The sequence below is a fragment of the Amblyomma americanum genome, chromosome 2 (genome assembly GCF_052857255.1).
Source record: "Amblyomma americanum isolate KBUSLIRL-KWMA chromosome 2, ASM5285725v1, whole genome shotgun sequence".
In the NCBI taxonomy this organism is placed as follows: Eukaryota; Metazoa; Arthropoda; class Arachnida; order Ixodida; family Ixodidae; genus Amblyomma; species Amblyomma americanum.
This window is the reverse complement of record NC_135498.1, coordinates 35,560,767-35,585,719: the sequence shown is the minus strand read 5'-3', so window position 1 is coordinate 35,585,719 and position 24,953 is coordinate 35,560,767. Positions and strand designations below refer to the sequence as shown.

Sequence of the window (24,953 nt, the reverse complement as noted above, 5' to 3'; positions counted from 1 at the left end):
GAGGCAGCTCCAAAGGAGCAAAAATTAAGTTCACAGTGACGCTCAGGTGTGGCCAGAACTTTTGCGTCACGTTCAGTGACGGAAGTTTTGCACGAATTAGCTGGTAAGGGCAATTCTAAGGTAAGTTTAAAATTCGGAGAAGTCCTAATTATACTAATCTATATCAGGTTGGTGCATATATCTTGTTCACTATTCGTGTGCATAAAATTGATGTAATTTGATTTGGCCATTATATCTGAGCAAGGCTTAATCTCAAGCGTGCTTTTTATATTTTTATGTTGTCCTTTTAGCTTGTGGTACTAAAGCAATGGTTAAGATGGTTAAGACTCGTTATCCGCATGAAAGAGGCAGAGTCTCGGAGAAGTCCCTAGATGTTAAATAATTTCGCTATATCCAACCTGACAGGCGTCGCTTGCGTCTCAAATGCTGCCGTAACCGTCCTGTAATATTTCGCTACTTGGTAAAGACCTTTACAGATCTTAGCTTTAATCCTGAGCCAGCTTAGAGGCTGCTTACATTGCAGTACTTTTTGGTTATTTCTGACCCATTTGTAACCTCTGACAGTGCTTTCACTGTCGCGATATAGGCAGAGGTCTGCATACGAGCAGAGGGCGCACAAATACCGTATCGTTGCGCAAAGCGCTATGCAGCCGAGAACAAAAGGTACGTCTTTACGACTACCTTTCGGTTGCAGTATATAGATAAGAGCGACCGCCTACGCTCAGCGAGATCTGAAGATGTCGGCAGAACAATGTGCGGTCGAAAGGGAACGCCTCTTATGCATTGCAACTCAGCTATCTTCTGCGCTTTCGATGTGTAGAGGAATCACGATGTTGAAGAACCGCCATTTAGGCACATCCACTATCGACACCGTGGGGGCAGTTAATCTGGCTCGCCTCAGGAAGCACGTATCATCCAGAAGGATCAAAGGCCTGCGGCGGCGGCATCGCACGGTGGTTTGAAGGTAATGTGTGAAGAACAATATTTTGAGCATGAGCCCTTTCCGCCTATGGGTGTAGAAGCCGCATAGTGCTCAAACAGTACTGCAGCCTATAAATGTTAAATTTCTCTCTGGGGTTCTTTGTTTCCGCTGCATGTAGAATGTAATGTTCTTTTTTCGTTAAAGATCCCCAAGCAATGCTGACAACGCCTGGCAGTTATTCATGATTTGGATATGAACTGCGCACTTGGTCTATGTAGTGCATGATGACCTCAGTCTTGTGTCTTATCCGCTTTGCGCTTCGGTTACGTAACTGCTGTAGTTGTACTCTTCAGCGGTTGTTCAGTCAAACTGCGTTCACTTAAACAAGATAGCATCTCGTTATGCTGGGCACGAATGGAGTTTGAAGTTGGAGGTAGGCTGCCTTTGCTTTGACCTCGATTGCTTAAAATAGTGCAGGTAGTGTACAGTGAATGATGTAGTCCGCGTCTTAACCTCTTAATGTTTATTTGATAGATATTTATAAGTGGCACCTCATCGCTATAAGAGGTGTGATTCAGTTTCTTGCAGTGGTGTCAACGCCTTCTTCATTTAGTAGGTACACTCTAAACACGATTACGCCTATATGGGTGTAACAGGGGAGTAAGCTGTCCTCTACTGCACATCGTTTTATAAAAGGATGTGCGCTAGAGGACAGTGTAATCCCTTTTTACTCCTTTCTGTTTAGAGTGTACATTATGCCCATTAGAATTTCATTAGGAGGTAGCACGACTGACCTTTATGTCCAACATCGGAAGTCCACTGGATGGTTTCAGCAATATACACTTCAGTCCTTAATTGTTTAATCTGCATGTACCAAGGTCAATACAAATTTCCTAGCGGGCGGTGAAATATGCCATGCTGCTTCGAGCGCCTGGTAACTTTTAATGTGTACCTGAACCTCAAGATAATGGTATTTTTTTGTCCTTTCGCTTCAGTCGGCATTTCAACGTTTGTGAAAAATCAGAGAATTATGGGCAATCACAATAAACCCAGCAGGTCACCTCACGCTCTTGAAAGCCTCGATGTGGTGTTGTCGCTTTGAAGGGACGGTCGAAGTTGAATTGTGGGATGCCATTGCAGATGCTGCTAATCAGCGGAAATCAGTTTGTTTTGATCGTGGTCCTCTTCTCTCCTTTATTGTTTTTTTTTTTGCGCCGAATGTTTTTAGTAGGCGCATTGCAGTATTCGCTGTCTTTTTTGCTAGTCCAGAGGTAGAACAACGCTGGTGAGCAAACAAGAGGAAAAAGAAACGGCAATTTGTATTGATTAGGCTGTCGGTAAAAAAAAATAAAACTATTTTAATTTTCTTTGAAAACGTAGAAAGTATTTCGTACAGATGGCGCTAGCTACCGGCCGCGCCTCTATCGACGACCTTTTTCTTTAACAGCCATCTCAGCCACCTGCATCAGAATCGAAAAGCAAATTGACCGTAGGAGAATGGCTGTATGTGTGAAAAATACATCCGCTATATTAACGAAAGACAAAATATAATCATCTACATATGGCTTGGCGTGCCTCTTTTAATGTAAGAGTTCTACGCGTTTGTGCGACAGCGACGCGACTCATTGTGCGCAGATTCTGTGATTTATTAATGTTGCTTCCCTCCTCATAATGCCGATATTTGTTTTCCTTAGTTCCTTTTCAGAAGTCTGACTACAGGCGACTAAAATTAATTAAAAGAGTTTTACTAAAGATCATTAACAACACCCGATCTAATCTTTATAAATGCCATTTAAGTGACGCTATCTCAACTCGTGTGTGATTTATGTGTCTCATATTCACCCCTCATGTTTGCTATACGTTAAGCAAAACCACCTTCTTTTCGACGAAGAGCACGGCTTTCGTTCAGAGATATCTTGCGAAAATTTGCGTTTTTCGGTGTAACTGTCGATTTTTATCTAAAGCAAGAACGGGTATCTCTCAACTGCTCCATCTTTGCTCTGCAGTGCGACGTTTATCATCCGTCGTTGAGAGGCACCATGCTGTTTTTATCGCCGCGATCAGCCGGTTGGTGTGGCAGGTGATAAGAACTCTACAGAATAGAAATAGAACAATCGCCAGGTGCTTGCTCGTGGTGTTCTCTGTTCTGAACTTAAGTTGTCCACACATACTTTCCGAGACAATCCTACCCCCCCCCCCCCCCCCCCTCCTGACCACGAGGTCTTCACCATCTCCAATATATAATTTATTGATTGTCAACAGCCAGCCGAGCTAGAAAACTATGTAATCATATTTATCGTTTACCATTTGCCTTTTTATATTTATTTTATTCATTCTTATTTTCTGCTATGAAAAATGGTTTATGGAGATGTCTCATCTTTCACGTTTAATTAGATGAAACCCGTCATACTTAAAGGCAATGGGCCCGGACGCCTTGTATTTAGGTTTTTTTTTTTATAAAAGCCCGCCATACTAAAAAAAAGCATACACGATTACCTCGTTCACTGAAGAATCATGACTAAGCTTCCTTATATCAGACCTGATGCAGTAATCACTACTAATTAAATATGCCCCAACCAACCACTGTTTGTTTTCTTTTGTATGCGGTTGCCTTTAGTAGAGGTAAGTTATTTTCTGCCGTATCTCAGAAAACTGCTTTCGGCACTTTTCTTATGTTCATTACAGACCTGTCATGCATTGATGCCCGATCGTCATTCAGTTGACGACTTCGCAGGTGATTTACGGCAGATCTAGCTTTTAATAGTAAATGTTGCAAACCCCTTAAGTGTTACCCGTTATCGATCAGCAAAGTTACCGAAACACACACCGGTAGAATGGGCTGAATGTTGACATCACAGAAGACTGCAAGTTGGGCGGACTGCATGAACTAAGTTAAAAAAATAACGCTGATAAAATATTTGAGCGAACAAATCCTGTGCACAGACGGACACACCGAGAGTACGCAATTTAGCGTTTACTTTTCTGCGCTGTCTGTATGCGTTCGCCTGTTAATATCGATGGATTAATTTGAAGCTAACAAGTCTCTCTCCCGGTGAGCATATGCTCTCACAGCGAATTCAAATGCAGCGCTGAATTTTCGGTAAAAAAATGCAGATCTCGCATTCACAGCGAGCTATGCACTTTTGCATTTTGTCCGTGACACGCGTCCGCTCGCCTCGGCTGCTTGCAGCGCCCCCCGCCAAGTAGGGGAAGAAATTCCCTCTCGCCAAGTGAAGGCGCTCGTCCATCTCTTTGGCCGAGATTTGTGAAGCTTTCGGACTTATGAAAACGTCGCAGATCAAAGAAATATTCCTCGGAAACTTCATAGACCTTGGCCATTTCAAAATATTTGCGACGGTGTCCAGTGTCCAAAGCTAACCTTCTGGAGCAACGCACAATGAACGGTGCCGAGAGCATTCTTCGTTGTAGCGTTGCCAGAAGAAGAATGAAACCTTTTGTCGCAGAAAGGAGGAAGCAGAACACTTTTATTTTAACAAATGATCAAGAGGTCCTCAAGGGTGGGCTCCTATACTTGTCCAAGGGTTCCCGGGCCTGGGCTTCACGGAGAACCGTGTCCACTAGCCATGTTTGGCCAGCTGGCTGAACAGCTCGCAGAGCGGCCTCCCATGAGGAGGGGAATGGGTTGGTTGCGGGGGGAACTGTCACGGGTTGAGGGAAATCCCACAGGTAGTGCAGGAGGGTGGCCATTACCTCTCCACATGTTGAGCGGAGTGGGATGTTCAAGGTAGGGTGGTAGCGATGAAGGAGCAATGTATTTTGAATCTACCGTACGGTGAGGTGGTGGGAGGGTGACGCGGCTGTTTTGTAATGAGTGGAGATGTGGGGGTATGTGGGTATGTGGATATATAGAGCCAGCGAGGTTTCCTTCGTGCGTTTGGGCGGCCGATCATCCGGGGCCCGAAGGGGACCGAGGATTACCGGGGATCGAGGCATGTCCAGGAACACACGTGAGGGTCACCTCTTGGGTAAGCGTGTGTTCGGATGCGGGAATGCGTCGGGCTCTTCATGTGATAATGCTTTGCTGATAGTGACGCTACGCAGCTTGGGAGTAGGTGCAGGTTTCAGTGACGTTGGGATCTAGTGTACCGTGTATGAGCGTCAAGCCGATGGCCGCGCCCTCAGCCTCCGTATATAGGTTTGGCGTGGAGGATGGCTGCGGCCTCGATGGTTCCATCCTCGTAGGCGGCGACAGGGGCATAAATAACCGCAGTACCGCAATTGTGCAGTATTTTCGCCATAATTTCTACCTCATGAGGCAGGACTTTAGCGCTGACCAAAACTTCTCTTTAATCGACGGTAATTTAACAATTGTTTCCACGTAAGCCAAAACTAAGCTTGATGAACAAACAGGCTTCGCTCAAATCGCGTCTTACGCTGCCCGAAAAGATTAGACAGTTGGAAATTAAGCGCTGTTCGGCGCGAAAGGTCAGACTATAACTAATACGCTGAAAAGGTCGTATACTGCACTCAGTTTGAATTAACGTCTCGGATTTAAAGAACAAAGAGCGGAGGGCGGTGCCCTTTAAAGCGAAAAAAAGCGACGTCTGACTCCAGCTGCTTAGCACAAGCACAGCCTCTCATAGGCGCGCTTCCTTTAACTGATCAGCTGCTGAGTCCGAGTTTCGAGCCGCTGCTACTCGTCCCAGCCTTGCAAAGTCGCTGGATTCTTATTTTTTCTTAGGGCATCGAATTCCTTTTCTCCACGCTGCTGCATTCGAAAGAAACATGGCAGCCACCACGTTAACCTTTTTAGCAAAGCATGAATCATAGCAGCACTCCCCGTGTTCGCAGTCGTGTTGAGGCCGGTAGAAAAATCATCGAGCGTCAAGGCTGGTGAAGTGAACGTCAAGGAATGCGTGCGGGAACGTTCGGAAGGAAACGAGCACGGAATTTTCGCGACTCGTGTTAATCAAAACGAGTGCATCACTGCACTTTCTGCAGAACAGGAAATAATAAAAAAAACACTGGGAGATCTCCCTTTGCATAATATCCTGGTCAGACCCGAACAAACGTTCGGCTTGTCAGTGCTAATCTTTTTTTTTTGTTGCTAATACAAATACATTTCGGAAGTCTGGGCGGTTCCATGAATGTACACAAGAATGTTTGCTGCTGTAGGTCCAACAGAGTTATATTCATGATTTCTGCTACGGGCCTCTGGTCTTAAAGAATAGTACAACAACGTTTTATATCGTATACTTAGTTACATACATGCACACCGGAATGCGTATTTAAATCGAAATTACAAATAATCTTGGCATGAGAAACTTCGGAGATATTCGACCGCTGGGAGCAGAAACCTGATTTAGGCAAATCAACCGACTTGGCACGCTGCTCAGACAGCCCCTGTAAATTCTTCCACAGTTCTTGAAAAGCTGGCTACGTTAAAACACAGTGAGAATTATTTAGCTTATAACCGCACTTAGGCTGCAAAATTTATCTGCTTTTTTAAAATATGCCGTTAAAGTATGAAGAAGGCAGAACACCGACCAAAATAAAACGAACACTTGAATGACGTTTCGGCTCCCACACGGGAATCTTGTTCACAAACAGGTACAGAGTGAAAGGCTGGCTATTTAAGCTTAAAAATGTGCCCTAGGCAGCGGGCGTATGCATTAGAATGTGCTCCGTCAGTGCGATTAAGAGTGTGTTCGGTTGTCTGAATGATTAAGGATACCAGATATAAACGGCTTTGGAGATTCTTTTCTGTTTTTAAAATGCGCGCGTTGCTCCAATCTATGTCATGCTGCCTGCTTTCAGAATGTTCGGCGAGTGCATTTGTCAAAGCTTTCTTGTTCGCAGCATCATACTGGTGTTGTTTCAACCTTTTAACAAAGTTTCCACTTTCACCTAGATACACACGGTTACAATCTCTGCACGATATACTGTACACTACGCCCGGAACTTTTTCTTTTTGCAGGCAGTCTTTTACGTTGACGAGGGCTTGCCGCAACTTTTTCGCCGGCACTTGTGACACCTCAACGTCGTAAGATCGCAAGATGCGCGCCAAGGTTTCGCTGATCCCGGACACATATGGCACAGGTGCACGTTCTTTGGCGGCTGGGCCACTGTCAGATCGTGGGGGTCGCAACAGTTTGCGTTCCACAGCGTTGACAGCGTTCCACAGCGTTTAAACAGCGTTCCACAGCCACATTCGGAGAGGTCCTTGCGAACTCTTTGACGGTCGGCCTTCACGTCCTCTGGCTCTGTGCAGAAGCGGTCTGCTCGACGAAAAAGCGAGGCAACCACTGATCTCTTGTGAGAGGCTGGATGAAGGGAGTTGAAGTGAAGACAGCGTCCAGTATGAGTGCTCTTCCTGTATACTTTGAATGAGAGCGCTGATTGGCTTCGTTTCACTACGACGTCCAAAAATGGAAGCTCTCCATTCTCTTCTTTCTCTAAAAAGAGAAAAGAATCTCCAAAGCCGTTTATATCTAGAATCCTTAACCATTCAGACAACCGAACACACTCTTAATCGCACTGACGGGGCACTTCCTATAGTGCATACGCCCGCTGCCTAGGGCACATTTTCAAGCCTAAATAGCCAGCCTTTCACTATGTACCTGTTTGTGAACAAGCCTCCCGTGTGGGATCCGAAACGTCATTTGAGTGTTCATTTTATTTTGGTCGGTGTTCTGCCTTCTTTTTCATGTACACCCCCGACCAGACGGGTTTACGTACAACTTCGACTATATTCCGTAAAAGTGCAACGTGCATGATAATGTACGCGGTGTTTGTACTCGTTGTACTGGCCACATTAAGCGACGGTAGTGATGTACCTTCCCAGAGCTCTTTAATGATACAATGGACAATTAAGTCCCCATAGCGCTTGTAATGAAAAATCTAAGCTCTCTGATTGGGCCGAACTTTGGAGTTTAATGACCATGTAGGATAGCGAATTGTCACGTCACCTGCGGGTTTCAGATGAACTTTCGAAATCTAGCGAGAACATAGATGCAATGAAGATCAAGGAGAGGGAGAGCGACGCCAATAGTTGATTGCTTAGCTCATAGATGACGTCGCAATCTTTTAACCTACAGACACCAGTCGCAGATTCTGGACAAATTTTGATTCAGTTTCGTTACTGTTAGGATTTAGGGACTTTAATACCATTCAAAGGTGACGGGGCGTGGAAAAGTACTGCAAGATTTTTAAATTTTTGCCCCGTGACTCTAGCGCCCTGTGCGTCATACATAAATATGAGTCTGTCTTAATTGTGACGGAGCACAACATTAACTTAAAATGCACACGCATGAAGTGAACAAAGTAAGCGAAGCGCGTCACAACAAAACGGCCGTCTGTAAAATGTCACGCGTTTTGGAAGATGAGTAGTTCAGAATTATAAACAGCCAATGGCATAGAAGAAAAGGACAGAAGTAAAACCAATTACCGGGTCTGCATTTAAAATTATATAGTGATTTCCAAGACCATCTTCGAAAGCTATACGTAAATACTATGAGCGATCTATTTAAAAAAAAAATATTAGAACGCGAAATTTATTTTCATTAGCGGCGCACGTCTTACATTTGCGTCGTGCTCGCATGATGCAACCGAACAATGGTGTGAAGACCATGTAGAGTCTTTGCCAAAAGTAGCCAGGCTAGACGGTTCGCTTTTCAGTCGTATATTGATTCTATTATGCCAACTCTTCAAGATCCAAATCTCTGTGTGGTTAGGAGAACGCTTGTCCGCACCTTCCGAGAACCTTTTGATCGTCAGGGAAGCCGTAAGGGCTGTATACTATTCGAATGAGAAGCAAACCTCGCAGCCTGGTTACTTTTGGTAAAGGCTGTATGTACCTACATGGGCTCAAGATGGGCTCGCGGGATATGGCTCTGGGAAGTTGCAACGTCTGCAGCTTTTGCTCGAAGTGTTGCGAGAACGATTCAGTGAGCGAAAATAAACTTTCTATTTTTTTAAACAGGAACGGCAACAGCCGGTTTCTGACCACTGAAGTGATGGTGCTAGCCATTTATGTCATCACCTATTCTCTTCATTTCCGGCGTGGCCACAAGTTCGCCCAACAATGAGCGTGTTTTAGCTCGAAAGCACTATGCCGATGGGCAAAATCTTGCAATGTTTTTGGGTTTGCGATGTTTGTGGGCTTGTGCCAAGTGAAACGAAATAAATAAATAATAATTTAATGTTGCCGTGACTGGGATTCGAACCCGCGGCGGAGCGAAAAATTCAGCTTCGCTGGCCACTGCACGAGAGCGCTAGGCAATCGCCACAGCCGAACATGCCTCATGTTGTTGTTGTTGTTGCCTCAAAAATGATGACACATACCAAAGGTGGGGGATTGGCCAGGTTTTGGTGCATTTCCAAACAGGAAAAAAAAACTCATTCAGGTTTATCTCAAGCGGCTCATAAATATGAATAGAGGCACCTGTGATAAAAAAAAAAATGTATTGCACATCGTCGTCTTCATCCACTAATACTGCTATCAAGCTAATATTCGCGCTTTGAGCTGTGCGGCGGTAGTGACAGAGAGATGTGCGCTGCACGCGTTGATGCGGGCAACGCTATTGCACGGCACTAGAGCAATACGAATTGGCGCTGAAAACAATGCTGCAGAAACGCGGCACTCCATAGAGCATTGGCCGCCGGAGTACATTGGTTAAATTGACATTGACGATGAAAAATTTGAAGACGCGAATAATTGGCTCCGTGGGTCAGTGGACACCTCAATAGCGCTTTCAGGTACGGGAGCGGTGTCCACGTGCAAAAAAAAAAAAACGTATTTCGCCCGTGTGCTGTGCGATGTCAGTGCACGTTAAAGATCCCCAGGTGGTCGAAATTATTCCGGAGCCCTCCACTAAGGCACATCTTTCTTTCTTCTTTCACTTCCTTATTTATCCCTTCCCTTACAACGCGGTTCAGGTGTCCAAAGATATATGAGACAGATACCACTGCGACATTTCCTTTCCCCCAAAACCAATTATTATTATTAACAACAACAACAACAACAACAACAACAACAACAACAACAACAACAACAACAACAACAACAACAACAACAACAACAACAACAACAACAACAACAATAATAATAATAATAATAATAATAATAATAATAATAATAATAATAATAATAATAATAATAATAATAATACGTGCTCAGCAATGCTAAACCGCCAGCCATTTTTTATTTAGTTTGCCGCATGACTGCAGTCAACTAGGACACACAGGGCGATCCAAAAATCACAAAAAAGACTTAAAGGACTATAGACCCTAAATTTTAGCTGCGTGTTTTCATTAGAATAGAAGGATCACAGCGGGGTATTCGCCTGAAAACGGTGGCTGTGACATCTAGTTGGTGTTCGAAACAAAGTTAAATCAACAGGGCTTCTGCTGAACATAAAACGCCTAAAAAGCTTGCTCTTTCTTTTCGTCAGCTTAACATGAACACGTGTAAACCATGGTTTCCGTAGTTTACATGTGGTAACATCGGCTTTCCAAGGAAAACATTCTTTGTATATTGCTATCAACATGTTCAAAAACAACTCGTAACATTCGTCAAGGTGTGGACAGTCGAAAGCGGTTGAACGTTTTACTGATGGTACACAGGCAACAAAATTTCACAATCTAATTTCTTAACAGCGGTTTGCATTTGGCGAGAAACAAACATCGCACAATGGCCACTAATATCACAAGGAATTGTTCCAGTATGGTGAACACAAGAAACAATATAGAAAATGAAAAGATCAAGCATTCTCGAATAAGTCTTAAACCGAGTAGGCGTTGTTATTAAATATAACAAATATTTGACATGACTATCTCATGAAAATTATTGGCAAATGGCTCGGAGTCTGCATATTATTATGATTCAAAACATCGCCAGAAGGTGTAGGACATTTTGCTGAAGAACTAAAATTTAAAAAAAATGCATAAAGCTTCAAAAACGGGTAAAGTTATTACAGACGGAGGTCTGTAAACAGTATATGTGACCTTTAGAAACTGTTGTTGAAAATAAATAATACACCTAAATAAAGAGAACAGACATCAGACACGCTGAACGAGAACAATCATTAAAGCTTATAGGCACGCAAAAAAACCGAAACACATCAGAAATTTAAAGGAAATTACACTCTTAATTGTTTTATTACTTAAAGCGGAATCTCACGTTGGAAAGGTCGGTGTGTTGCTGATAATGCCGATAATTATACTTAACGGGCGTTGCCATTTTGGCGTTGCGAGATAGGAAAATCTCATTTTTAATGCGGCTATTAAACCGTAGCCTTCAGCAACTTCGAACAGCTGGCGAAACGATGATGGATCAATGACATGGTTTAAGTGAAAGGTTAATTTATTATTAACTCTAGTTCTTGAAGCAGAGACACCGGACGAAAGATGTTTGTGAGATGATCAGGCAAGAGGACGACTCAGAAAAGCTCCAGCTGTCCGCGCTGTCGATTTTGTTGGGGTAATTAAAGATATTATAGACGATCAATGTGATCGATGCTGTAGAGTGTGCATTGACACTAGTGTACATTGCACCAGGATAGAGCAGTCGCTGCTGCTGACGGGTTCAGATCTTACAAACGGGTGGCCGTCATCACCGTGTGACACGCCGTAAAACCTCTCCACCCTCCCACACCCGTCGCCCATTGTCTTCTACCCTCTCCTCTTCTTCCCTCTCCCTCACCAATCCCCCTCTCCACTTTGCCACCCGCCAACCGAGGCTTCGGACAGACGGACGGATGGATAGATTTTTCGGACAAGGTGGTTCTAATGCTACCACATTAAAAAAGGTTACTTTGATGTTCAGAACGATGTTTGTGCTACTAAAAGTTCTTTATTCCTCTTTATTCCTCTCATGGGCAAAGGGAAGATCGGACTAAAGGTGCATAAGGACTGACAAAGGCCCAAACATCCGTCAATAATCAGTTACAACAGTGAAGATACTTCACTGAAAGACATACATATAGCAAGGAGCTTATATCACGAACACATATAGTAGAACAAACTGTAGTAACAGAAATGATTACAATTTCTCGTTAATTGGGATGAACAATCCACACGACTCAACACACTCGCGTAGGTGGGTGAACGAACGAGCGGGTGAGTGAGTGGCTGGATGAGTGAATGAGTATAGATGAGTGAGTTTGTGGGTGAATGTTTAGTTTAGTTTATGGGGCTTTAACGTCCCAAAGCGACTCAGGCTATGAGGGACGCCGTAGTGAAGGGCTCCAGAATAATTTAGACCACCTGGGGTTCTTTAAAGTGATGTGACATCGCACAGTACACGGGCCTCTAGAATTTCCCATCGAAATTCGACCGCCGCGGCCGGGATCGAGCCCGCGTCTTTTGCGCCAGCAGCCGAGCACCATAACCACTGAGCCACCGCGGCGGCTGTGGGTGAATGGGTTAATGTGTCAGTGATAGATGAGTGGGCGAGTGGGTGAGTGGATGGTTGAATGAATGAGTGTGTGAGTGAGTGGGTGAACGAGCTGGTGAGTGGGTGAGTGCGCAATTCGGTGAGTGATTTGGTGCGTGAGTGGGTAGGTGAGTGACCAGGCGTGTAAGTGACTGGTGAATGAGTACTGGTGAGTGCGTGATTTGGTAGTGAGTGAGTGAGTGTGTGAGTGAGTGGGTGAACGAGCTGGTGAGTGGGTAAGTGCGCAATTCGGTGAGTGATTTGGTGCGTGAGTGGGTAGGTGAGTGACCAGGCATGTAAGTGACTGGTGAATGAGCACTGGTGAGTGCGTGATTTGGTAAGTGAGTGGATATCCGGCTTAGTGAGTGGGTGAGTGAGCGGGTGAGCGAGTGGCTGAGTGAGTGGGCGGCTGAGTGAGTGAGTGAGAAAGAAAGGAAGGAAAAAGAAGAAGAGAATAAGATGTTTTTTACTTGAAGGAGTGTTAATAAAATTACAACTTTATTCAAATCATTTTATCCCGTCCGTGGTGGCTCAGTGGTTAGGGCTGTCGGCTGCTGAATCCGAGGACGCGGGTTCGATCCCGGCCACGGCGGCCGCGCTTCGATGGAGGCGAATCGTAAGGCGCCCCTGTACTGAGCGATGCCAGAGCACGGTAAAGAACGCCAGGTGGCCGAAATAAATTGGAATGTAGCAAGGTGACCAGACGCAAGGACGTAACGGGGCTTCCTAGCTGCTATCGCATTTTACAAGAAACCTGCACAGAAGTCCAACTCTGCATACACTATCAGAAACTTCCCGTTCTTACCGGTTCTTAATACGGCCTATATACGCTATAAACATGACCTGCATTGGTAATGACTAGCACACACCCTGTGCTCTAAGCTGAAGCGCCGATCTAATTCACGGACAAAAGTGAAGTGAACACCGCTCATTAAAGCTAGGCAGAAGACAGCGCGCTGAGACCAGAAAGAGACGACATACCCAACTCTTACGCACTGTTTTATGCCATGTTTACTGTTCACCAAGTAGCCCAAGTAGGGAAGTAATCCAGGACCAGCACGAAGATTAAATCTCATTTACGGGCCTCATTTCGCTAATTCGTGCTATAGTTTCGAATGAGTTTCGAATGAAGTTTTAGAAAAGTGAGCCAGACAGTAAACGGGCGACCTTTGCGACAGTGTTTATTCACCCGGCTGCATAAATTGACTTATTATTCATCACGTATAATATGTCACGACTGCTCGCTCCGACAAGCATCTCGCGCGCTACATCGACCCACGCAGTCGTCACGAGTGTAAAGGTTTCTCTCCGGCATATAAGAATAATCCGCACGGCTCCAGATTTCCAAAGAGGAAGTTTGAAACGACGCAGTCGCATATCTGTCTGAATCCACGTTGCCATCCGGAGCACCGAAGAGAACTGCGCTAAAGAAAGTTCACGTCTGCGAGCTGTTTAGAGTTTCGACAAACTTGAGTAAAGGCATTCGACGTGAGTATATGATACTGGTAGCAAAGTGCATTTCGTGCAATAATTGGTTGCCAACAGTGCCTCGTATGATAGTAGAGCCAAAGTATTTCTGCAGTTGCGCAGCGGAAGAATCTGGACTATGCTTTACGCCGCCGCAAACTGTAGCGACGCGGCTGATGTTCCTGTTCACGCGAACCTGCGCGTGAAATTGTGGCCCATATACGCCAGACAACCGATATCGCCAGCCGTTGCTGTTGATGTAGTCATGTAGTACTATCTGATACAGAAAGTGCCCAGGACGCGCGAGCGCCCGCACGATATGTATTGCTGACGGCGCTATATTTTTCTATCGTCTTGTCCATTCCTGCCAGAAGGGGCGGTTATCTAAGAATGTGCCCCGAACGACGTTCCAATAATTCGGCTGCATACGCGAAGCAATGTAGCCCGCAGCAGCAAGCTGCCGGTAAAATACGAAAAAAAAATGCGGGTTATCGGCGCCTTATCTGAGTGGCGGCATACGCCAGGAAGGGCGTGTCGACCACGGTGCAAGAATATTCTTACACCGTGGTGTCGACTCATCGCGCGGGGCTGCCTCTCGCACCAGGCTTGCCAAGGGAGGCGCTGGCCAAGGGAAGCAGAACAGACTCTACTACACGAGCACCCCCTGGCGCACGCACTTCGGCGCACTAAAGGGAAACGCTATTTTCGGACCACTAGGTGACTCTGGTGACTGCGATGCGTTGGGCATAGGGGTTTAGGGACAGTGAAGGGAAAGTAGATTTTAAGTGGGTAGAAGTAACCAAGCGAAGGTTATTTGATTAGTGGCTAAAATCAATACAAGAGTAAAATTTCACAAGTCATGGCTACGTGGCTTGAAACACCGCCCGATTTAAAGGGTTCGGCCTTATCCATCCGTCCATCGTTTGAGCCAGCGGCGGCGCCCTGCAGGCATTTCTGTCTCCTATAGTACAAGGCACGTTTATTAGGATGCCAACATGTTCAGCCTAATGATATTCTCAGCACCTATCTCACCAGTCAGTGGCTTGAATAATGCAAGAAAATTTGCGCTTTGTATGCTATTTTGCCTCATGACATCTTATTGTCGCGCGGTTCATAACATGATGCGAGGCAGCGGTGAAAAGCGTGCACAGTTTGAGCACACTAAGGATAGCGGTGAGGCAGCAGCAAGGAATGGCAAATAATAATAATAATAATAATAATAATAATAATAATAATAATAATAATAATAATAATAATAATAATAATAATAATAATAATATTATTAATAATAATAATAATAATAATAATAATAATAATAATATTAATAATAATAATAATTGGTTCTGGGGGAAAGGAAATGACGCAGTATCTGTCTCATATCGTTGGACACCTGAACCGCGCTGTAAGGGAAGGGATAACGGAGTAAGTGAAAGAAGAAAGAGGTGCCGTAGTGGAGGGCTCCGGAAATTTCGACCACCTGGGGATCTTGAACCTGCACTAGCATCGCACAGCACACGGGCGCCTCAGCGTTTTGCCTCCATAAAAACGCAGCCGCCGTGGTCGGGTTCGAACCCGGGAACTCCGGAGAAGTAGCCGAGCGCCCTAACCCCTGAGCCACCGCGGCGGGTAAACGCCTCTTTGTAGTTCTTAAAAAATGGATCGGGATAGTCGGGCCCCTTTACAAGCAATGTCCCATCAAGATAATTCTTCTTAAGTGCGACACAGGTGAAGAGGAATTAAGGGTACAATATTTAGACTCACTTTCCCTCAATGAATTCTCTCCTCCATTTTCTCTTGGCATGTACCCGGTCATTGTATAGACCATGAAAACCCGTTCCTCGGCCATTACCTGATACGGACGCTGACCCACACGCCGGCTGCGCTGTGACGTCATAATGGCGGTGAGAGAGCAGCAAGAATGCGAAATTCCCGCCACACACCTTCTCAAGTTCTAATGGCGTACGTTGACTTGCATCAGCACATTTAATGCGACATTAAAAGCCTCATTAGAAAAAAAAATGTGTCGATGAGAATAAAGTTCACCCTCTGGTTAGAGGGAGGCGACGTCACCAGACCGGAAATGACGTCACGTCCGTTAAAGGCATCAACAGCTTCTAATGCTGTCGCGTTTCCAACATGTGCGGTAAATAGGTGTCCCTGGGCCCTTGGAGTTCCTCTGCTACTCCACACTTGTTAATCGAGGCGCGTCAAAAACGAAACCACGTGGGCACGCAGAGCGAATAGCGGCGAAGCGCCAAAACATACATAAACTCTGCTGGCCACCTGTTTCGCTCCGCCGAGTATTTTTCTTTGACTTCCAACATTCAGGTTTTTTTTTTCGTCTTCCCCGTGTGATAAATGTGCACTATTGGTTTAAAAACAATGCGTACATAGTTAAATAACGACCAAACGCGTAACCATTGTGCATGTGGTGGTGGTTGTTGCTATGAAAGGGGGGAGAGGGATACTGGTCCCGACGTTTGTTGGCCCTTTGGGCATCACTCTTGGGGAACATGCATGTTTGTCAGCCTCAGAGATCCGTGTTTACGGTGATTTCGTCATCGCGCTGGCACTTGAGGGATTGGCCTGTGGCTGCGGTACGTGTATCCTAGTTCTTGTTCTTTTCTACCCTATAAATACTTTGTTTTTTTTAGCAAGAGTGGTCTTTTTGTGGTTAGGAGCTGGTATGCTATCGATACAAGCGAACATCAATTTCTCCTCAGTGTCCCATTAAGAGGGGGGAAAAAAGGAGGAACTACCAATAACCTGTTTGCCACGGCTGCCTTCGCAGGTTTGTGGGCGTGCGTTGTAGTCTAGAACTCACCTACTTGCTCATAAAGTCGCGCTTGTGAGTGAGCCCAGAGCTCGCAGTGTTGTAACCGCAAATGCTTAAAAAAACAGTACTAATACTTTGTCTTTAAACCAGTTGCTACTGCAGTGAAAGCTACAACGATAGTGTCAGCAGATCAGAAAATGAATTATAGATGCATTTCTTGGATGAACGAGTTCACTTTGCCAACCAGGCTTCCCAGTGTGTTCCAGGAAGATCGGAGTTACAGCACTGAACTTGGTGTTTCATTAAACTCGTTTTTTCTCCCTTTATCTCGAAGTTCTTAGCATTTTAATAGACTGTGCGACCGGCCAGCCTATTTGCTATCGCATGCCTCAATACCCATCGCCCAAAGAGGCAAGATGGTAGCAGCTGCATGCAGACGGAGTTGCAAGAGCACTGTCACCGCAGGGCAAAGCAGAACAGCGGATTAACTTTAGCTGCGAGTGATGAGCACAATGCGAGAACACTCCATCCCTATACTTGTCAAAAAAAAAAAGAGCTGAATTTTCTGGGTGTCTTGACGAACACCTAAGGTTTCCTTGGTGCCACATACAGCTGAATAATTCACTGATCCCTCGTTGGTACTGCCTTTATCTTGTTTTATCCTCCGCGGCGTCTTACAAGATTTTGACTCTTTTAATTCCCTCTTTTTGGGCACGTTTCTAAATCTTTTACCTTCTTCATTTTTTTATGTTTTCACTTGTATATTCTCATCTGTGTCCTTCATGGTTTTAACGCATTCCCCGACCTTTTGGGTAATTCTTCATTGGTTTTGTTTTGTTATTGTTATCCGACCACCGTTTTCGCGGCTCTTTACATCATCTTTTTATCGCTTATTTTTCTTTTGTTCCTGTTTTTTTTTTGCCATCTTGTGACGCGACCACACTGATTGCCGCTTATCGCTGCAGCAGCCCTGTTACCCACCTTCTCATGTCTTCTATTTAGGCGTCTTTCCATCAGAATAAACTGATTTCAGTTGTGAATCAGCGCTTGTGTGTGTCGTTTCTTCGTGTGTCTGTGTTTCATTGCACTGTTTCTGCCTTTAAATGTATGCATACTTCCAAGGGTGAAGCGCCGGGGACGAACACCGGCGGAATGTGCGGATATATATTTTTCTGCCATGAGCGCATTCCATGGCTCTGCGAAAGAGCTTAAAAGGTCGGCTGTTAGCCCGAAAGCCGTCCAAAGGTCGTTGGTTTTTGGAGAGATCGTGACATTTCAGTTAGTGTTGCGAATGTGCAAATTCTGTTTCCTTCGGGCTTATTCCACGTTCGCTACAACGTTCGTTACGATAAGGATCGTTTTCAACAGCGCTAGACAACAGGACCAGACATTGTTTGTCTCTTCCAATGTCTGGTGATGTTGTCGAGCGCTGTTGAAAACAATTCATGTCAAGGAGCACCAACTCGCCCATAGTCTGCCGTTCTTCTACGTCGGTGAAAACTGCCCGCTGTTTGCATTTCCATCGTGTTGTTGTCGCTAGCTCTAATGCTGGTCATACCCAACGATTCTGGACAAAAACATCTTTGAGCGGGAAAGAGTTTATGAGCGCAGTTTTTTTCACATATTGTATTTCACTGTAACAATCAATATATGGGCACATCTCCCGTCGGCAGGCTGGAAGTTTTTGCTGTTAAAGTTTTTTACTATCGTCAAAAGTGTTCCCCATTGGTTTTCTATGGCAGTCTTAACTTCTCGATGTAAGCGATGGAAACGCTATAAAATAAAGGTCTTGCTACATATCGGAAGAATGGGCCATTACCTTCAATATTTATGTACCAGTACCTTACAGCTTTCCAATATTCAAAATTTATGTCCAAGAATGTTGGGCATGTAGCTTAAACCTAAGTGGCCTAAATGTTACCACAGTTCTCACACCTCCAGACTGCTAGAAGCGTGCTGGACAGATATATTCTGTATTTAAGAACTTCGGGGTCGCAAGGCTTGGACGCAACTGCGTTCGGCCGGCCTCTTGATTGAAACGTGATAAGCTAATCCGGAGTGTAATTAGAGTTGCCAGAATAACAACTAATTAGGAATACCGCTCTTCGGAAAGGTTACTAAAAACTCGGGAGGGGGGTACTCTTAAGCTCCGCCTTAAGGGCATGACGCGATAGCTTGGATGGGTAAATGCCCGAACGTATATGTGGAATTGGTCATTCTCTATCATAGATCGATGGGAGTTCTCATACCGCTCTCAGTGGTGCAGCATTTATAAGCTGTGTTTCCGGTAGGGATTTTGGTCTACCGGGAGTAAAGAAAAAGTTTTTGCTTGCGCAGAAAGTAGGCTTGAAACTGTGTGTGTAAGTGTGTGTATGTCTTGTCTCCCTTCGTGTGTTTTTCTTCTTTTGGACGTTCTGTTCTTTTCTGGGTTCTTTTTTGCGTGCGTATACTTATATACTCTTCTTATTGTTTCTGCCGACTCATGCATTGACGCGTTCTATTTAAAAGCAATCAGATCAGGTCAAACATTTGTACCGTGCGCCTGTGTTTCCCGCCCTGTCTCGTGTTTTGTTTTCCTTTTTGATGCTCTCTGTAAGTACCGTTACTGCTCTCTGCGACGTTCTCTCTTCTTGGCAGCCCCTTCTTCCAGCTTGGTGACCTGACTTCACGCCCGGCGCCGGCGGTTGACATTCGCCGACAGCAGTAGACTCTGTCCTTTGATTAAGACTAGCCAATCGAAAGCATTTGCAATCTTTCTGCTCATTAACGATGTACGCAGTTGCACAAAACAGCCAAAGGCCACTGATGCTCTGAGACCGATTTCAACAGGATGCACAGTTGGAGGCTTGTCGCATGATGCACGGAAGTGGCCCAGAGGAAGCTGGGCATGCCATCGTCGGCCAAGGCGCGGAGAACACCCTTTGGCTGAAGGAGGACACTATATCGCGCTAGTGGTGCAATACAGAAAAAAAAGTGCATAAAAACGGACCCGGAAAATAGGTTCCACAACATCGAGACATAAGGACCAAGACATGGACGATACACGGTACGGCTGCCCATGCGAGCGAACAGCGACGATCTTTGTGGAGCGTTGGTAAAGGGGCCTCTGCCTGAACTGCGCTTCGACAGCGGTGGCAGAGGGGACAGCGTTCGACGTGGCCGTCAATCGTCGTGTGACACGACGCGTATCCCCGCTCCATTCGACCGATCCAATCCAGCAGTCACAGCGTGAAATGCCACACCCACTCTCCACTTTCCTCACCTGCCGACCATCGCATTTCCCCTCTCTTCGTCTTCCCTTTCCCGTTTATCTCCTGAAAATCGAGAGAGGGATGTCCATCTCTCCACTTTGCCACCTGCCAACCGAGGCTTGAGACGGACGTACGTGTGGACCGACTTTTCCAACGTGAGAGTTCTAAGGCTAACGCATTAAATAGGACGTACTCTACAGGGCAAAATTTAAAGGTAAAAACATATATAGGTGCATTCAAAACACCTTGCAGGACACAAAAGGGCATTCAGTAAGTTGTATCTCTAACGGCATTATAACTAGCGGTGTCACAGCAGCTGACAGTATTGCTAACAAATGTCAGTGCTTTATTCTCTTTTTTCTTCTCTTGCAGCACTCACAGCACGAATATCTAGGCTCCGACCATGGCCACTCCAACCGTAGGCTACACAAGCGCCAGGGGTCTAGCCCAAAGCATCCGCAACCTGCTCGTGTACAAGGGGGTGCATTTCCAGGACAAACGCTACGAGTTTGGACCCGCACCGACCTACGAGAAGCAGGGCTGGGCCGCTGACAAAGCATCGCTTGGACTGACCTTCCCGAATTTGCCCTACTACATTGAGGGAGACGTACGACTCACGCAGACCGTCGCCATTCTGCGCTACCTCGGAAAGAAGCACGGTCTTGACGCAAGGTCAGTGCCGAAAAATGCACGTTAATTCTTTCCGGCCGGAATGTACTACAGTCGCGACGCGTATCAATCAGCATTCGTGAAATCGCTTAGCTGAGCAATATGAAAGCAGCGAGGAGCGCTGCCATTGAGCTACTCCCTCGCGTGGTTTAACAAGTGTAGCACATCTTCTGGTAACCCTTGAGATGAAGCAGATAGGCTCAGCTTTGGTATCAGCTCGTGCATAGCCGTTTTCAAGTATATGCAGTGCCAACACGCAGTAGCAAGAAAAATGGGACGAAACATGGGAAATCTTCGCACACATGTATGGAAGCTCGAGAGAGTACTGTTGATAATCATGCTGATTATTATGATTGTTATAACCAGCCAAGGGGAGTTTGTTGTAAGGCGGAGGTTCTCGTTCAATGGCCTTCACTGCACTATCCTGCATCGAGGCCCCATTCTACCAAAGTCCATTCGCTGCTACAGAAAACTGGCAAAATTCTAACCTTACTCCTACCGCGGCACTCTCCAATCCTAGGCTACGTTCCCTCTTTAATCGCGTCTGAATCATACCCAACAATTGTGAACAAAAGCATTTTTGAACGGGGAAAAAAGTTTTTGATGCACTTTTTTTAATATATTGGAAGATTCACTATAACAATCAATATATCCGCAGATCTCGCGTCGGCAGGCTTGCATATTTTTTTGCTATTAATGTTTTCGCTATCGTCAAAAGCACTCCCCATTGGTTTTTAATGGATGTCCTAATTGCTCTGTGCGAACGATGGAAAAACTTTACAAGAAAGATTTTGCTACACGTCATAAGAATGGACCATTACCTTCAATATTTCCATAACAGGATTTTCCAATTTTCCAATTTTACACGTTTTCGCCCAAGAATGTTGGACATATGTGCCACTCATTAATTGAGTACAGTCATCCGCTCTTTCTGTGAAGTAACGTATGCATTGTCCGTGCCCATTTGGTTCTCTTCATATCAGGTCTGATCTCGTAAGGATACACTCCTGTAATCTCTTAGCCTTGCACTTAGTTTCCATTCCACCGCTCCCTTTCCCTTCAAGCTGCATCACTGCAGTCTCTATGTTCCCGCTGCAGCCGAGCAGGCTCCTACGTAACTGTAGAACGCCAGAGTCACTTCAAATTGCCCTGGTGTTCCCTAACCGTCGGCGATTGATGCAGGACTGAGCGGGATGCCATGGAGCTGTCGCTGCTGGAGCAGCAGGCACACGACCTGCAGTGGGCCCTCGTGCTGACCTCCATGAACCCCAACACGACCCAGGCCCGCGAGTCACACGAGCGGAACTTGGCCGACTCCCTGAGCCAGTGGCAGAAGCACCTGAAGACGCGAAAGTGGGCCCTCGGAGACTCGCTCACCTACGTCGACTTCCTACTGTACGAGGCGTTTGACTGGAACCGCCATTTTGCTCCCGGGGTGTTTGAGGGCCGTCCCGAGATCCTGAACTACTTGAAGAGGTTCGAGGAGCTTCCCAAGCTGAAGGAATACTTCGCTTCGGACAAGTACACCAAGTGGCCCATCATGGCCCCGTACATGTTCTGGGGACACTAGTAAACACACCCACACCCATCGAGCCTCATGACATTGCAACTTCGGATAGCGTGACACAGCTCACCCCGTAAACAACAATAATTCGGACGCAGGACAGCAATTTGAAGTTTCCAAGAATTCTCGGAACGTGCCGGTCGAGTTCCCGCGGTAAAAACACGAGCTTAGAGTCCTCTTTAGTGCATCTTTAAGGCTCGTTCACACTTTGGCATTCGGCGGCGAGAGCGAGCGAAATCAGCCGCTTCTGAAATGCTTCCTCCGCTTACAAAAATTTCTATCTAGTTTTAATTAAATACTTATTGACTTTCGACAATAAATTCTTTTGTGATGCAGTCCAGAACTTATAGACTTTTTTGTTGAGTCACAATTTAAGATTGGCCACCGTATCTCAATTTACTGTTTATTAACTCAACTCGATAGATCCAAATCGAGATTTTATCGACTGGCAATACGCATTTAACTGACCGTTTAAAACCTGCAGTTCACATTTAATTGCATTTCTATTAACACTCAATTCATGTTAATTGCTTGTAAGTTAACATTTAATTAATTGCCAGTTTATTACCTGTCATCCTTATTTAACTGATCTGCAGTTCACATTTAATTGACAGTTTATTGAAAGGTCTAAATACATCCAGTCGAGAGTTTATTGGGTGTTTATTACCTTGCCACAGTGCTCCGAGCTATATAAATAGTGCATCCAATATGTACGCGTGGTGATCTTAAAATTACAATACTGTGATACTCTTGCACAAAGGAAAATTGGCATTTATCTTGTCTGGTGTTGCAAGACCGGGATTTCAGACATGGGTTCTGTGACGTGGTGTAGTGTGTTCTCATCTGGCGTGACCGTGACTCGGCCGGCTCATACCAGCTCTGGCATGCTTTTGTTCACTGTTTCCTAGTGTGGTCGGTGCACCATTTCGGTGATGATGTCTAAGGAAGGAAGCATCCAGAAAGAAATTTGTTACCTAATATGTCTTTATAGTGATGCTAAATGTTTGCACATACTATCGTGAGCAAAATTAAGAGACCACCACAAGTGTATGGTGAAACGTGCCAATTAAATTGCATACGGGCGTCGGTCTCGCCAACAGGACTGCTTCGTCAGGCGGCACCCGCATGCGGTTCGGCACAGTTCGATACGCGCTCACAGGGGTCTCTTAATTTTGAGCGCGATAGTAGATAGGAGCATGCACATAATTACGCGATTCGTGTTCTTGCCAAGCATGAAGAGCAAGCATGTATTGAAAGAAGAAAAAAGCGCTCATATTTGCCCAGGAGCACCCTCTGCTTTATTGGCAGACGAAAGCAGTGGTTGAGTCATGCTGGAGGCCCCTTGTGTCATAGCGTGCATATTTTCCTAGAAAGTGAAATATATTTAATTGTCTTAATGGCAGCTTGAATCCAGCTGTGTGTAGCCACAATGCCTGAAGATTAAGAGAAAAAAAATTATGTTTATTATGAAACACACCACTATAGTGATCTCAGTGCAAAGGTGCTACCATTAAATTTAGCGCAGCGATGCAAACATGTACTCCACACCCAATATGACTGAATTAACCGATTAAATATGATTATGAACAGATATAGCCTTCTGATTTATAGTAAATTAATGCTTCTCACATAATTCACCCAACTTAATTTCAGTGTGCTTTTTTATTTGCATTCACAGCTAATTTCATATATTTACAGGCTCTCACTGCTTCGGGAACTGAGCTTCTGACATATTTATGATGTTGCAACTCATATTGCAAGGCTTTTGAGACAATGGAAAACATTCTAGCATATCATATAATTTCATTCACTACCAGGCCCACAGGTTCTAATGCTTTGTAACCCGCAGAAATAAACTGACAACATGAAAAAACAGCTGCAGGACATTGAATTTGGGAGAAATTACAGAAATGATTACAAGAAGCTCATGAGGATGTTCACAAATCGATATATGTTGTAGTTCGTGTTAAGACAGATTTGATATGAGTACATTTCATTGCGAGAAAATCCATAAACTGACACTTTTTGCATCTGCACAAGGTGCTGAACAGTAAAGCGCTGGCTGGCTGTTTCTATTAGAAGACCATTCTTCTTCATTGTTATTTTGGCAGAGAAGCATAAAATATTGACTAGAGGAATGTGGAAGTAAGGTTGTGCAAATTTATATCAGGCATTGTGCCACACTCAAGGCAACAAGGCTAGAATGTTAAGCAGTGAAACAGAAAACTTGGTTCTACGCAACTGAATGCGCATTGAACAAGCTGCTCAGAACCCTGCCACTCGGAAAACCAAAGCAGATGTACAAACCAAAGCTGACAGATTATTTTTTACGATGCGTATATGCAAACCAAAGCTGTCTGAGCACTCCAGTTTTGTTTAGGTATAGCCTGTTGTACACATCAAGAGCATCTGGGGCAGTTCATTACACAGTATCTGCATGCACTTGCACACATACAAAACCTCACAACAGACTACGCTTTCTGGGCACTATCCGCTATGGTGCCTGGCACTCCCTGCCTTGCGGCAAGATGAACTTCTGTTGGTCCATCCATGTGTTAAGGCTTGAGCTATAAAAAAATGTCTGAGTGGACTAAACTTATATGAACAACCTTAACAAGGTGACTGACTGGTTCTGAACAGGCATATCATTGGAAGGGGGCACATCCTACAGCAAGGCTGATAGTAAAACTGCGAATTGTGTCGCTTTGGGACCCCGCAGTGGAAGGCTCTGGATTAATTTAGACCATTGATGGTTCTGTAACGTGTGCAGACTTTGTACGGCAGACAGGCGCCTTTTCCAAGGCAGCCGTTTTTACTGCCATGCTAAGTACATGACGCAAAAGTAGCCTTACCTCTCCCACCACATACATGAGGTATCCCAAGCGCTTCCAGCTGATTCTTTACAGAAC

General features: G+C 45.1%; 1 protein-coding gene across 2 annotated transcripts; it reads left to right on the top strand.

The window, feature by feature from the left end:
- Positions 1 to 808: 808 nt before the first annotated feature.
- On the top strand, positions 809 to 22,845 carry LOC144120993 (glutathione S-transferase Mu 2-like). 2 transcript variants are annotated; one of them, XM_077653864.1, is made up of 3 exons: positions 809 to 964; positions 20,184 to 20,483; positions 21,663 to 22,845. In XM_077653864.1, the coding sequence occupies exons 2-3, from the start codon at positions 20,215 to 20,217 to the stop codon at positions 22,048 to 22,050; spliced, it is 657 nt and encodes a 218-aa protein (XP_077509990.1). In that variant the 5' UTR covers positions 809 to 964; positions 20,184 to 20,214; the 3' UTR covers positions 22,051 to 22,845. The 2 variants fall into 2 exon arrangements, with proteins under 2 accessions (XP_077509990.1, XP_077509991.1); XM_077653865.1 differs by lacking the exon at positions 809 to 964 and adding an exon at positions 13,569 to 13,805.
- Positions 22,846 to 24,953: the final 2,108 nt, after the last annotated feature.